The sequence below is a fragment of the Condylura cristata genome, unplaced genomic scaffold, assembly GCF_000260355.1.
Source record: "Condylura cristata isolate star-nosed mole 26May11 unplaced genomic scaffold, ConCri1.0 scaffold00018, whole genome shotgun sequence".
NCBI lineage: Eukaryota > Metazoa > Chordata > Mammalia > Eulipotyphla > Talpidae > Condylura > Condylura cristata.
Window position 1 is genome coordinate 15,289,690 of NW_004567119.1, and position 12,903 is coordinate 15,302,592.

Genomic DNA, 12,903 nt, shown 5'->3' on the forward strand with positions numbered 1-12,903 from the left:
GAAACCCATGGATATATAATATCAGGAAAAATATGCTGGTAAGTGTAACTCTTCACAGTATAACATGACACTGAATTACACACATTAGATAGTTCAAAACTGATTTTGGATTAAATGAAAGTTTCTAGTTTTCCATAGCTCCTCAAATAATTTTAGAATATAACCATTGCTACAGAAGTTAGACACATACACTGCCCCCCCTGCTCTCTTTTTCCTAGTGCCTGGACAGTTCTGACAGATGCTATGTGAATAAAGCCTCACTTACTCCTCCTAACAGATGGGCACCAATGATAACAAATTCATTGGTCCATTTCAAGGGGCTGCCGCACCTGAATACCAGTCTGGATGTTGCTGTGAGGGTATTTTTTAGATGAGATTCTTATTTATATAAGATTTTCTTATTTAAGATTTATTTATGCATACAGAACTGGGGTACAGGCCAGAGGCGCAGGGACAGTGAAAGGATCACCAGAGACAGAGTGCAGAACAGAACAGGCATATTGATGAAGTACACTGCTGAGGGGAGCAGCAGGCGGGTCAGGAGAGGTCTGCTACACCATGTAGGTCACCTCCCTGCGGGGGATAGAACTCACACCGAAGCGGTTACAGCTAGCTTCTCAGTGCTTGCTCTGTAATCTGTTGGGCCACCAGAGAAGGCCCAAGATTCGTATTTAAATGAGAGACGGAGTAAAGCAGGTGTCCATCTGCTTTATTTTATTCTTGAATATGACTGAATAATAGGAAATGAAGAGGGAATTCTGCCTGCAGACTGCCTTTGGACTCAGCCTTTGGACTCTCGCCGCCGTTTCTAGTCTGCGGGCCTGCCCTGCAGATTCATGTGAGCCAGTTCCCTAATCTCTTTCTCTTCCTGCCTACACACACATACATCTTACTGTTTATCTGGAGAATGCTGACTAATATGGGTGCTTAAGAGATTAATCCAAAGATTATCTCTCTTTACTTCAAAGGCTCACTTCCTGTAACTTGGTATGATATTCCAAATGGAGTTGAGTAAAGTTAGAGTATCATCACACCAAGTTACAGGAAGTAGACTTTGAAACAAAGATCTTTAAGGGTGTAAAGTTGTAGTTTACATTCCATGAAGAGATTTCACCCTAACGACTGAGGCACAAGGTCATACTCTGGTTATATGCTGCCAAGAAGAGAGAACAAGAGAAGCATAAGCTTGAAATAACCCCCTGGGTAGCAAGGAAGAAGGTAACACTTCATTCCCACTGGGAAAGGAAAAAGCCTTCCCATAAAGCTCAGACCCGGCAGTGTGACTGGATTCCCACACCTGTGCTTCTCTCGTTCTTTGGGACCACAAACTACCAGTTATCTTCCCTTCTCATCAAGTTCTCAGTCTAAGGACGCTTGCTACTCAAAGTGTGAAGAAAAATTGTCCCAAGCATGTTAAATGAACCAGATTCACATAATATGAATTCATTCATTATTATTCAATCATATTAAATGAATAAAATAAAACTCCCTCTTTATTTTATTTCTCCTTCCTTTGGTAACAAAGAATTGAAAAGGGTTTTTGTTGGCTTTCGCTTGCTTACTGCTCATTCATGACACTGCCACCTGAATTCCACGCCAGCCCTTACCTAGGTCTGCAGGTGAGCAGCCTACCTCGCCCTCCCTGCACAGGAACAGAAATCCTTCCTCACATCTAGTCTGTACCGAGAGCTTTGAACCTACTTATTTTTGCCTCCTTTCAATCACTACTCATTTCTCCACTGTGTTACAAGCAATGCCCTCCCTCACATTTCAAACAGCTGTAATCAGTTCTCTTCCAAGCTAACTGCTAAATAACCTCTCCAAAATTAAAAGTGATGCCGTCACTCCCGTTTGCAAGTCAGCCTGGTAAAATCAAAGTTCTTTTGACCATGTACTAGACTGAAGCAGATGGTCACTCTTCAACCCCAGCACCCCACCACGAGTCACCCCTGTATGTCAAACTACATGCAGGTCCCCAAAGGCACTAGGTTTTTGTTAACCTGTCAGTCCCTTCCAGCTGCCCCCTCCCCTTGGGTCCATCACATCCCTCCTGTCACTAACTTAAAATGCAATTCAGTACCAATTCTTCTAGCTCTGTTCAAGGTTCCCAGATCAGCAGCAACTGTACTGCAAAAGCTTTGGAGGTAAATGGAGGGCCTCAAGTTGCAACCCAATCCTACTGACTCAATTTGCTCCCTAATGTCATCCCAATGATGACATTATGTATTTGTATACATTAAAATCTGAAAAATACTGCTCTCACACTCGTGTGACAAAATTCTGTTATTTACAGCAAAATGGAAAGAATTAGAGGGAGTTTTTGTAGTGAAGCAAGTCAGAACGACCAAGAAATATTGAACACATATAGCAATCTGATAAGGTAATATCCTTGTTATAAGAACTGATTTTTCAAAATAAATAACATTGACAGTTTTGATGTTAAAAGGAAGCAGGCAAAGGAGTATAAGAAATAGTGGTGGGAAGAGAGAAAAAGAGTAGAGAGGAATATGAGAGAAAGTAAGACTGAGCGAGAATGAGAGAGCAAAAGAAGAAAATGAGAGCAAAAATGATAATGTTACCCACTGGCTAAGTGTGAGGCACCAGGGTGGCAACTTGCTACACGTTCATTTGTTCAGAAGCATTCATGTTTGCTTCTGATTTAGAACACTTGCTTAAGTTATTTTTCCTAAAAAGAGTACTCAAAAAAGGGGGGAGGGAACTTGAGTACTTATCAAATATCCTGTAGGGTGGTTCATACAATGGACTGGGGAAAGTTTTTGAGGTGCCTCTAGAAATTTAGAAAAAAACTTCATTGATAAGTGAGATTATTTTGAATGCCATCGTACTTTATCTCTGAAAGGGAAGAGGAATGACAAAGTGATCCGTTACCCTCGCTAACAATGATTCGAACACCAGTGCCTCCTTGATGCAGTGCCCTGAGATATAACATCTCTTAGCTGCGATTCTACCCAAGAACACATCGGCTGACTCTACCTGATATCCGAAAAGAGCAGATTAAACCCACAGTTAGGGATATGCTACAGAATGGCCAAGCCTCTTCAGAATTAATAGTTATAAAAAACCAAGCCTGAAAAATGATCCAAGTTGAAGGAGAATACGGAGACATTAGGACTAAATGGAATCCATGAGACTAGATTGGGTCCTGAGACAGGGATTAAAAGAAAGGAGTCATTGGGTTAGCATAGTAGAAACTATGGATTATGTAACATTATTACATCAATGTGAGATTCCTGAATCTTTTTTTTTTCTTATAATAGTTTATTTTTACATCATTTTTGTGCCTTTTCCATCTCAGTTGTAGTGGACTTCCCATCACCAATTCACCCATGTGCCATCACTACAGCCCCGTGCACTTCCTCCACTCCCCATTTTTGATCCTATCCTCCACTCCCATCCCTGTAAAATGTCTCTGGTATATAGTTGTTCATTATTATATTTCCCCCCCACTCATCCTTTATGCTCCTGCTGTGAGTGCAATCATCCGATATTTTTCTTTTTCTTTCTGGCTTATCTCACTAAGCATGATCTTTTCCAGCTCCATCCATGTTGCTGCAAAAGGCATGTGTTTATCTTTTTTGATTGCTGAGTAATATTCTATTGTGTACATATACCACATCTTTTGAATCCAGTCATCTACTTTTGAGCATTTGGGTTGATTCCATGTCTTTCCTATTGTAAATAAAGCAGCAATAAACATGGGGGTACAGGGGTCTTTTTGAGATTCCGGAATCTTGCAGGCATACAGTGGTCATGTGAGAGAGATTTCCTGTTCTGAGGAAACAGTGCTGAAATATTTAGCAGTAAAAGAGCATCGGGCCGCTGACTTCACCCTCAAGTGGTCCAGGGAAGACAATTGTGAGTGTGAGTGGAGATCACAGGAAGAAAGCATTAAAGCTAATTTATTAATTTATAATGCAAATAAATTAGCAAGTAATACTTCTGGGTGACGAGTATATAAGGAGTTAATTTTGTACTGTTCTTGCAAGTCTTCTGTAAGTTTTAACATGTCAAAATAGTCTTTTGACAGATTTTTTAATTGCACAAAAATATCTCAATAGATTTGGTGAATGATAGGAGACATTTGGGATTGTTTATTTCGTTCTAATCCTACACAAAATTAGTTCAGTAATCCAAGCCTCCTCCACACACACTGCAATAAATCATCTCATTTGGATGCAACCCAAATTCAGAGCACACAGCAATGTTAGTAACTGAACTCAATACCAAGTGTCCCTGGGGTCAGGACCTACCAAGGAGGACTTGTCTCGCTCCCTCACAGAATGTTTTAAATAGACATAATTAATTGCTGATGAATTAGATCTCTAGTGACAGAGGGTAAGCACTATTCTACAGAGCTGGTAAGATTCTTCAGTGGAGCAAGGAGTCTCCCCACGTACAGAACAGGAATCACTCATTGGATCCTTACTACCTGTTCCCTTTTCTATCAGGGAAATTGAAAGTCGAAAGTGTCCTGCAACATTGACATCTACAAAGTGTATTTTGCAATGGGATTACACAGAAGAACCTCAGGAAATAGTTGTTGATCTGAATGTACACTTACACATTATTTACTTGTTTTTCATGATACTGCCACAAAGAATTCAGATTAGACACTAATATCCCCAATCCCTAATAAAAAATTATGTAATTTGCTCAAGAGTCCATAGGTAATAATAAGGTGAAACCTGAATTTGAACTGCTATGTTCTTTTTTTAAACAGTTTATTTTTACATCATTTTGTACATTTTTTTTTCCATTTCAATTGTAATCCCCGCGGGGTTCCCATCACCAAGACACCCATGTGCCATCACCATAATCCCGTTCATTTCCCTATCCCCCCACCCCCGTTTTTGATCCCATTCCCCACTCCACCCTCGCAAAATGTCTCTGGTATATGGTGGTTCATTATTTTTGTTATTTTCTCGCCTGGTACATTATACTCCTGCTATGAGTGAAACCATCCGGTAATTTTCTTTCTCTTTCTGGCTTATCTCACTCAGCATGATCTTTTCCAGCTCCATCCAAGTTGCTGCAAAAGACATGTGTTTCTCGTTTTTGGTTGCTGAGTAATATTCCATTGTATATATGTACCACATCTTTTTAATCCAGTCATCTACTTTTGGGCATTTGGGCTGCTTCCATGTTTTTCCAATTGTAAATAAAGCAGCAGTAAACATGGGGGTGCAGGTATCTTTTTCAATCAGTGTTTTTGTGTCTTTTGGGTAGATACCTAGGAGTGGGATTGCTGGGTCATAGGGAAGCTCCATGTTTAGCATGAACTGCTATGTTCTTACTCTGCTAAGGAGTCTGAGGGCTTTCTGAGGGGGTTGTGGGCCTACAAACTGAGCACTCCCTCTGCTTTTAGGCGGCAAAGGAAGCACATTCTCTCCAGGTTAAGCCATTTAATAAATAAGCGATTCTGAAGACTGAGCCTCACAAACTCTTGCTTCATTAGCTATATGGAGGAAACAGTACCTGCCTGCCCACATCCCGTGTAGCCATCCCTATGGACATCCAAAGCATATTACGAAAAGTTTGGAAGATTAAAGGAGTTAGGAAACTGATTACTAGTTGTTTTATTATTAAATAGCATCCTCTAGTTCATATGTTTAAGTAGATATTTTCTAAGATGAGAAGTAAGTGGCCATACCTTCTTTTTCAGTTGCTCTGGCAACCTAGGTAGTCTGGACGCTCTTGGCAATGATGCCCTCCTCTGCCTGAGGAGGACAGCGTACTTGCACTCTCTTTGATCAATGTCCTCATAATCACCCATATGCCAGGCAATAGAAGCACGACTGAATTTTCCTTGCATATCCATAAATCCAGGTGTGGGTTGCCTGAAACAGAAACCAATGGTTGGATTTCAAGTTGGAAAGATCTAGAAAAAAAGCTATCAGTTTTTCAGGTTGTGGAAATTTATGTTTCTGTTGTGACTGACTTCTAGTCAAGTAGCTTGGCCAGAGCCATCAGCCAGGCTTCTGAGAAGTTCTGAACTTTGCCCACTTCAATTCCCCGGATGTACAGCTGATGGAGATGCAGGAAGCCACGTTCCCAGACCAATACTTACCAATCAGCACTTTGTGAGTGTATCACCACTTTCCTTCATGCCCTTCAGTGCCAACCACACAAGATGCTAGGACATTGGAAGCAGAAGGTTCAAGCTGGGACCTCCTTGCCTTTGTTTATGCAATTCTTTCTGGTTGACATTCTTTTCATGACTTCTCTTCCATTCCCATCCAGCCTTGAGTATATAACTCAAATGCGACCTCTCCTGCCAAGCTGCCCTGGGCGGCTACCCTGCCTTCAGCACTGGCTCCCACTGGTTGTACTTGGAAGGGAACTATTTCTTGCTTTTATATCTTCAGGTTCTAACAGACATAGAGTGAGTTTTCGGTGAACTTTGCTCCCAACTGTAAGATATAGAACCATGTTTTGTAGCTGTTGCCAGTGACTGAGACTGTGCTTGAGCGCTAGGAGAGAATGTTGATGTTTCTACATTTACGCCCTCTCTTCCTGGTTAAATTTATAAACCACGAGCATGTATTATTTTGATTTTTTAAAAAAGATTTATTTATTTATTATTATGTGTAGAAGAGCTAGGATGTAGGTCAGAGCTGGGGGGGAAGGAGGCTTTCTGACAGGATTCACTAGCGACACAGTGGGGAGCAGAACAGGTGGTTCTACTGAAATACACCACTGAGGGAAGAAGTAGGTGAGACAAGAGAAGTCTGTTGCACCATGTGCTTACATCCCTGGCTGGGGATTGAATTCAGGCTGCCGTGGTGATAGCATGAATGCACTGGGACTTAACTCCTTTGCCACCAGGGAGGTCCAGCATGTATTATTTTTATAATAAAACAAGTTTGCATTTTCCTCAAACACTATTGGTTTTTTGAGAAATGAACAAAATTTTCCTAGCAGCCTGCACAGCAGAGAAATGTAGTATGAGGTTAACAATGACTTCCACAATAAGTTAGGAAATGACTAGCTGGAACTTGCTTATATAACCAACTAAAAATGGTTGGACAAACGAGACTTTCAGTTTGACACTTCTGCCAGAGAAAATACCCTGGACGGTGGGAGAGGGGCCGATGAACAGTGCCTCTCTGCTCAGTCTTCGGGTTTCCAACTTTTTGTGAATTCCCAATTCCATAACTCTAGTTTTGTTGGTGAAATAACTGGCTTGAATTAATACACCTATTTAAATTGACAAAAGAAGCTGGCTATTCTGGAAATCGACCACCCAACTCAGGAGTAAATGTTTTTCCACTGTTTTGACATCTTCTGGGTTCACTCCGGTAGGCTAAAAATAGTTCTAGTAAGTGGTAAAATTACAGTCTTTTGGATTCCAGCGTTAAACAAACAAATTGCTCACTGAAGTTCCAGTGAGACAGTCTGGTTTCCTAATATATACCCCAGGAACAGTTATTCACTTGAGTTTCAAATAGAGAATTATCTGGAAACTTCCTTTGGGCCTTTAGCATTTTCCTCACATCCAAGTGACATAACTGGGCGTTTCTAGCTTATGAAAAGGACCATTGCCTCCTCTATCTGGTGACTTAAAAGCAAGACTGCCTGTTTTCTGAGCAAGTAAGTTCCCTTTAATTCTTGCTTTCTCTAAGGTCATTGGTTTTTGCTCTTTCCATTTCTAGAAGTACTCAAAAACCATGGCTGGCACATGAAAATTTTTGAGAGGCACATTTAGAAACCATTTGGCAGGACCTGTACTTTCTGAGAGAATAAGCTTTCTTTCCTGTTACTTTCTCTCTGGAACATTTGCAGGAAAACAAGACCCTATTTGTTAAATATCACCCTGCTTTTGTGGAGTCATTTGCACCTACACTGAGAAGTTGCCAGCAAAATACAGTCAGGGCTTTAGGGAAGTCTGCGACTTGATTTTTCTTTTCTAGTTGGCCTTCCCTCTAGGTGCCTGCTCACTCAGGCAGTCCCCTGACCTCATCAAATAGCTGCCCAAGAAGAGTCTCCTGTCTACCTCCTTGCTGTGTTCTCCTTTCCCGCTGCCTGAGATCAGGTTTCCAGTGCCCACTGCCTGGGAGAGGCCATTAAACTGAGTCACCTGTTTTCCCAAGGTATGTCTTGGAGAGGCAGTGTGACAAAGGAAGCAGTCAGGAAGCTGGGAGAGCTGCACCTACGTGTTGGCCACGTCATTGCAAGCCCAGCCTCACTTCTTTTTTCTTTCCCTAAATGATGCTGCAGTAGCTTGTTCTCAAAAGACTTAATTTTTTTTTAAAGATTTATTTATTTATTCATACAGAACTGGGGTACAGGCCAGAGATGCGGAGGGTGAGAGGATTCACCAGGGACAGAGTGAGGAGCAGAACAGAGGTCTGCCGTGCCATGTGGATCTCCTCCGGGGCAGGCGGGGATCGAACTCATGCGGAAGTGGCTTAAGCTTCTTAGTGCAGTGCTTTAACCCACTGCGCCACCAGGGAGGGCCCGACTTAATCTTTTTTTAAAAGAGACTTATGCATACAAGAACTGGAGTCCAGACCAGAGGTGCAGGGGTGTGAGAAAGTTCACCAGAAACAGAGTAGGGAGCAGAACAGGCAGACTGATGAAGTACATTGCTGAGGGGAGCAGTGGGCAAGACAAGAGAGGTCTGCTGCCCCATGTGGATCAGCTCCCTGGCTGGGGATCGAACTTGTGCTGCAGCGGCTTCAGAGAGTTTCATAATGTGGTGCTTTAACCTGTTGCACCACAGGGAGAGTGCAATAGTGCTGATATTTTAAACCCTGCACCACCCACATGAAATTATCATGATATTTCAACATGCGTAAAACAAACAAACAAAATGAATATACAACTATATTCAGCAATGGTTAACAAAAAAAAATTTTAATGTTAATGGAATTTATCTTAGGTCAGTTGTTGCCCCAGAGATTTATGGTGGGCAGAAAGAGAAAGACATGTATAAAAGGAGCTAACTTTACTAATTCACATCCAAAGGAACCTAGCAAAATATTTCTACATGGCTAAAGCCTTGTTTAGTCTTCAAGATGCTGAGAACATTGAGGTTCTCTGTCTGAGTTAGTTAAACAACCTGTTAAAGATCCAAAGTAATATTCAACTGCATGATTAGGGTATTTTGAGGTTGCTTATCACCTCAAAGACCCAGAAGCTATCTATATTATTGATTCTGCTTCTAGGCAATAAGCGTTACCTAGAGGTGATTAAGCAATCACCTATTATGTGTTCAGCAGTGTATCTGGTCCTCTTGGAGACCACACAGAAAGCTGAAGTTAGCACATGCAGCAACAATTGCATATTTGCTGCTGTATCTATAAATGAGCAAAATGGCTACCAAGAGGTTATTTGATTGCGATAAGTTACTAAAGTTGGTGATTCATGACAAAAAATAGAAAATAATATTTTATTTCACAGATTTATTTATTTATGCATACAGAACTGGGGTACAGGCCAGAGGTGCAGGGGTGGCGAGAAAATTCACCAGAGACAGAATGGAGAGCAGAACAGGCAAATGGACAATGCAGAGGGGAGCAGCGGGTGGGTCAGCGAGGTCCGTCGCGCCATGTGGGTCACCTCCGGGGTGGGGATCGAACTTGCACTGAAGCTGCCACAGCTAGCTTGCAGTGCTGCCCTCTAACCCTTTGCACGACCAGGGAGGGCCTTTACCTGCTTGAGTCTCTTATTCTTACTTAGTTCCCTGCCTCCTGAAGTAACAAACATATCTAAGGTCAATATTTTATCATTAACAATTCAAAAATAAATTTACTAAATTGGTCTGGCATGCCTATGGGCACTCACCATTTTACATAATCCTACCTAGGATTAAATTTGTAAACAAAGCTGTGTCATTCCACACCAGTGTGAAACATGTACTTCCTAAAATGTTAAAAGAGGAAGGAAGAAAAGAAATTACTTCTCAAAGAGATTTGCATGGGAAAACAGAAAAGAATTATGGCCCAGTTGCCAGTGTAACTACCCCAGACATAAGCACAGTGCCCGACAACTATTTTTAAGAGACAAGAGATAGCAAAACGTAAGCATTTTTATTTTTCCTTTAAGAAGAAAAAGCCCACTCTCGAACTTTCTTCTGGAAAGAGCATTGAAGGCTTGGGCAGTTCTGTAAAGTCACACACACCATATGCTTCAAACCTCAGACTGTAATTATTTTGGTCTGATTTCTGCTTTTATTTCATAGAAAACACAACCACTTTATTTGAAGCCTCATCAAATATTCTGCCACTATGTGGAAGTAAGAATTAATTGAAACAAGAGAGATCTCCCATTACCCTAAGTGAACACGTCTTCATTACTTGGCCAGATTGTCTTCCCCACGCTCCAGAATGTGAAAAATGCTGTCTTTGCCACAGTGATGTCACCAGCACGTTGCTGCTTCCTTCTGGGCGCCAGCTGGGCTTCCAGTGACAAGGACTAAGCGAGCTCTGTCAGACATGTTGTCTTTCTATGCAGAGTAAGACGGCTAAGGTCCTGTTGCTGCAGTGTGACCATCATGTAAAAATACACAAAGGTGTTAACTGACTTTCTCTCGGTGCTTTAAAGTAATTTCTAGGAAGTGACTACCATTCAGGAACAGAGCTTTCCAAATCTTCGGAAAAGCAGCAAATTAGATTTTTAAGGCCATCCATAGGAGTGTTGACCATAATTCTGGATGTCGCTTGTGATATGGTAGATTTTGTAAAAACACAGCCAGGAAGTTGTTCAATTTCAGAAGCTCAGGGCTCCTCAAAAGCCAGGTTCAGAGCGTCTCATCTGCTGGTGCTTGCTGGGCATCATTTGCTTATTTGTGTGAGCGTCAGAAACCCAGGGGAAGAAAGGAGAGCAACATTTATTCCAGCTCTTGGAAGCCATCCAGGTGGAGGTTAGTGAGAAAAGAACAGAATTTACTCAATTTAGTTTTGGACACGTTTTGTATCCAGATGGTGAATTTTGACCATCATTAAAGTAAGGATAAAGTTAATGCAATTACTTATAGTTACGCTGGAAATCTAAATATATACACAATGAGAAAAATAGTTTAAAGCCCCCCAGCCCCCATACTTTAAATGCTATCATTTTACTAAAGCGATTCTGCAACAGTGTAAGCTCCCGGGGGAAAGGGGAGGTTCCAGGTCCCTGCCCCACCCAAGGAAGGGTGGAGCTGAGCAGTGAGGGAGGGGAAGCTAGGAAAAAACTGGGAAAGGACTTGGGAGGGAGAGGAGACGAACCCGGTTGGAGGAGGAAGTAGAAGATGACCTGGAGGAGGCACAGGCTTGTGGAGCCGAGAGACTTGTGGAAAGGAAGCCTCACGCTTCTCGGTTTTGGGCTGGGAGCAGGGACTTGGGGACGTAGATGGAGACACTTGAAACTGATGTGGGTGAGAGACCCTAGCGGAGGCTGACAAGGGCAGCCTTGATCGTGACTTATATTTTGTTTGCTCTCTTCCTTCCAGATTTGTCTGGCCTCGTCTGCCCCTTTCCTCTGGTTCCCCACCGGAAGGTGCCTTAGATTTGTGCCTTAGCGTGTGGACCTCAGCAGCTCTGCTTTGGGCCAAACCTCTGTAGCTGGGCATGTACCCATGAGGGGATAGGTTGGTTTGTTTTATTTTATTTACGCATACAAGAACTGGGGTCCAGGCCAGAGGTGTGGCGTAGAGGAATCAGATCTACAAAGCACTGCTGAGGGGAGCAGCAGGCCAGACAGGAGAGGTCTGCTGTGCCATGTGGGTCAGCTTCCTGGCCGGAGATCCAACTCAAGACATAGTGGCTGGCTGGATAGCTCTGAGACTCGAACCCCCTGCACCCCCAGAGAGGCCCGGGAATTGGTGCCGCGGAGCGCTTCATTTGGAACCTGTGTATTTTCTTCTATTGCACACTAATTGTACTAAAGTTCTTTTTATTGAAGGTCTTATGCACTCGAGTATGCTTTGTCTTTATGCCATAGATGGCAGAACACATTTAGAGCTCGTGTGCTCTTCGACCACGAGGGGTTCCTAGGGTGCCCCCTCGTTGTGCCTAATAATAATTCTATTTCATTTCTATACTATTTAATAACCAGTCCTCCCTCGGCCAGGACATCATGTCCTAAAACATGTGAAATCTCTGAACACAATCACAGTGCCATTATTTTCCCTAACAATGAAAGCATTTCATCAACTATTCAGCATCTAAAATTCTGTCTAATACATGTTATGCTTTTTAGACAATTTGTATAAGAGAGTCCAAATAAGTTCTATAACTTGCAATTGGCTGATAAATCTTTTCAATTTCTTTTTATTCACAGGTTCTCTTCCATCTCTGCTTCTGCTTGTTCCTCCTCTATCTTGCTATTTATTTGTTTAAAAAATCTGGGACATTTGTCCTATAAAATTTCCCACAATGAAAATCTTTTGATATCATTTAACATTTTCCATTGTCATTTGAAACACTATGCGTTACTTGGATATAGAGGCTTGATGTTAATCAGGTGGGTTTTGGAGGCAAGACGACTGTGTGTGATTGCCAGGCTGCCAACATGAGGTACTGTAGACGAGAGGGGCTTACAGAACACAGAGTAGCTTCTCAGAAGATCACGGTTCTTCTTGGCTTATCGACAACCATCTTGCCCAGTGTGGCTAGGGTTCCCCAGTGTCTGCAATCAAATCTCCAAGGAGACCGACAGTCTTACAGGATGAAGACCCACCCTAGTGGCCTCATTTAAATTTAACTACGTCTTTGAAGACCATATCTCCAAATGCAGCCACATTCTGAGATGATTTAAATGCCAGTTAAGACTTCAGCTTAGGACTTGCGGGGGAAGAGGAGATTCAGTTCTGTGCTCTTCCATTAAGAGGTACATACTATCTGACCGTTTCTGTGGTCTTCGTAGGCTTTGACAGTGCCTAGATTTGTAAATTTATTA

The 12,903-nt window shown here is 42.2% G+C and overlaps 1 protein-coding gene across 1 annotated transcript in view; it reads right to left on the bottom strand.

Annotated features, from left to right (window-relative positions):
* The window catches only part of LOC101621736 (chromosome unknown open reading frame, human C4orf45), a 60,564-nt gene that overhangs the window by 3,993 nt on the left and 43,668 nt on the right, over positions 1-12,903 (bottom strand). Inside the window, exons 4-5 of the mRNA XM_004685213.1 lie at positions 5,672-5,858; positions 2,890-2,994 (exon numbers count right to left, since the gene is read on the bottom strand). Of these exons, the coding sequence (XP_004685270.1) occupies positions 2,890-2,994; positions 5,672-5,858 (292 nt within the window). The remainder of the gene's footprint in view (positions 1-2,889; positions 2,995-5,671; positions 5,859-12,903) is intronic.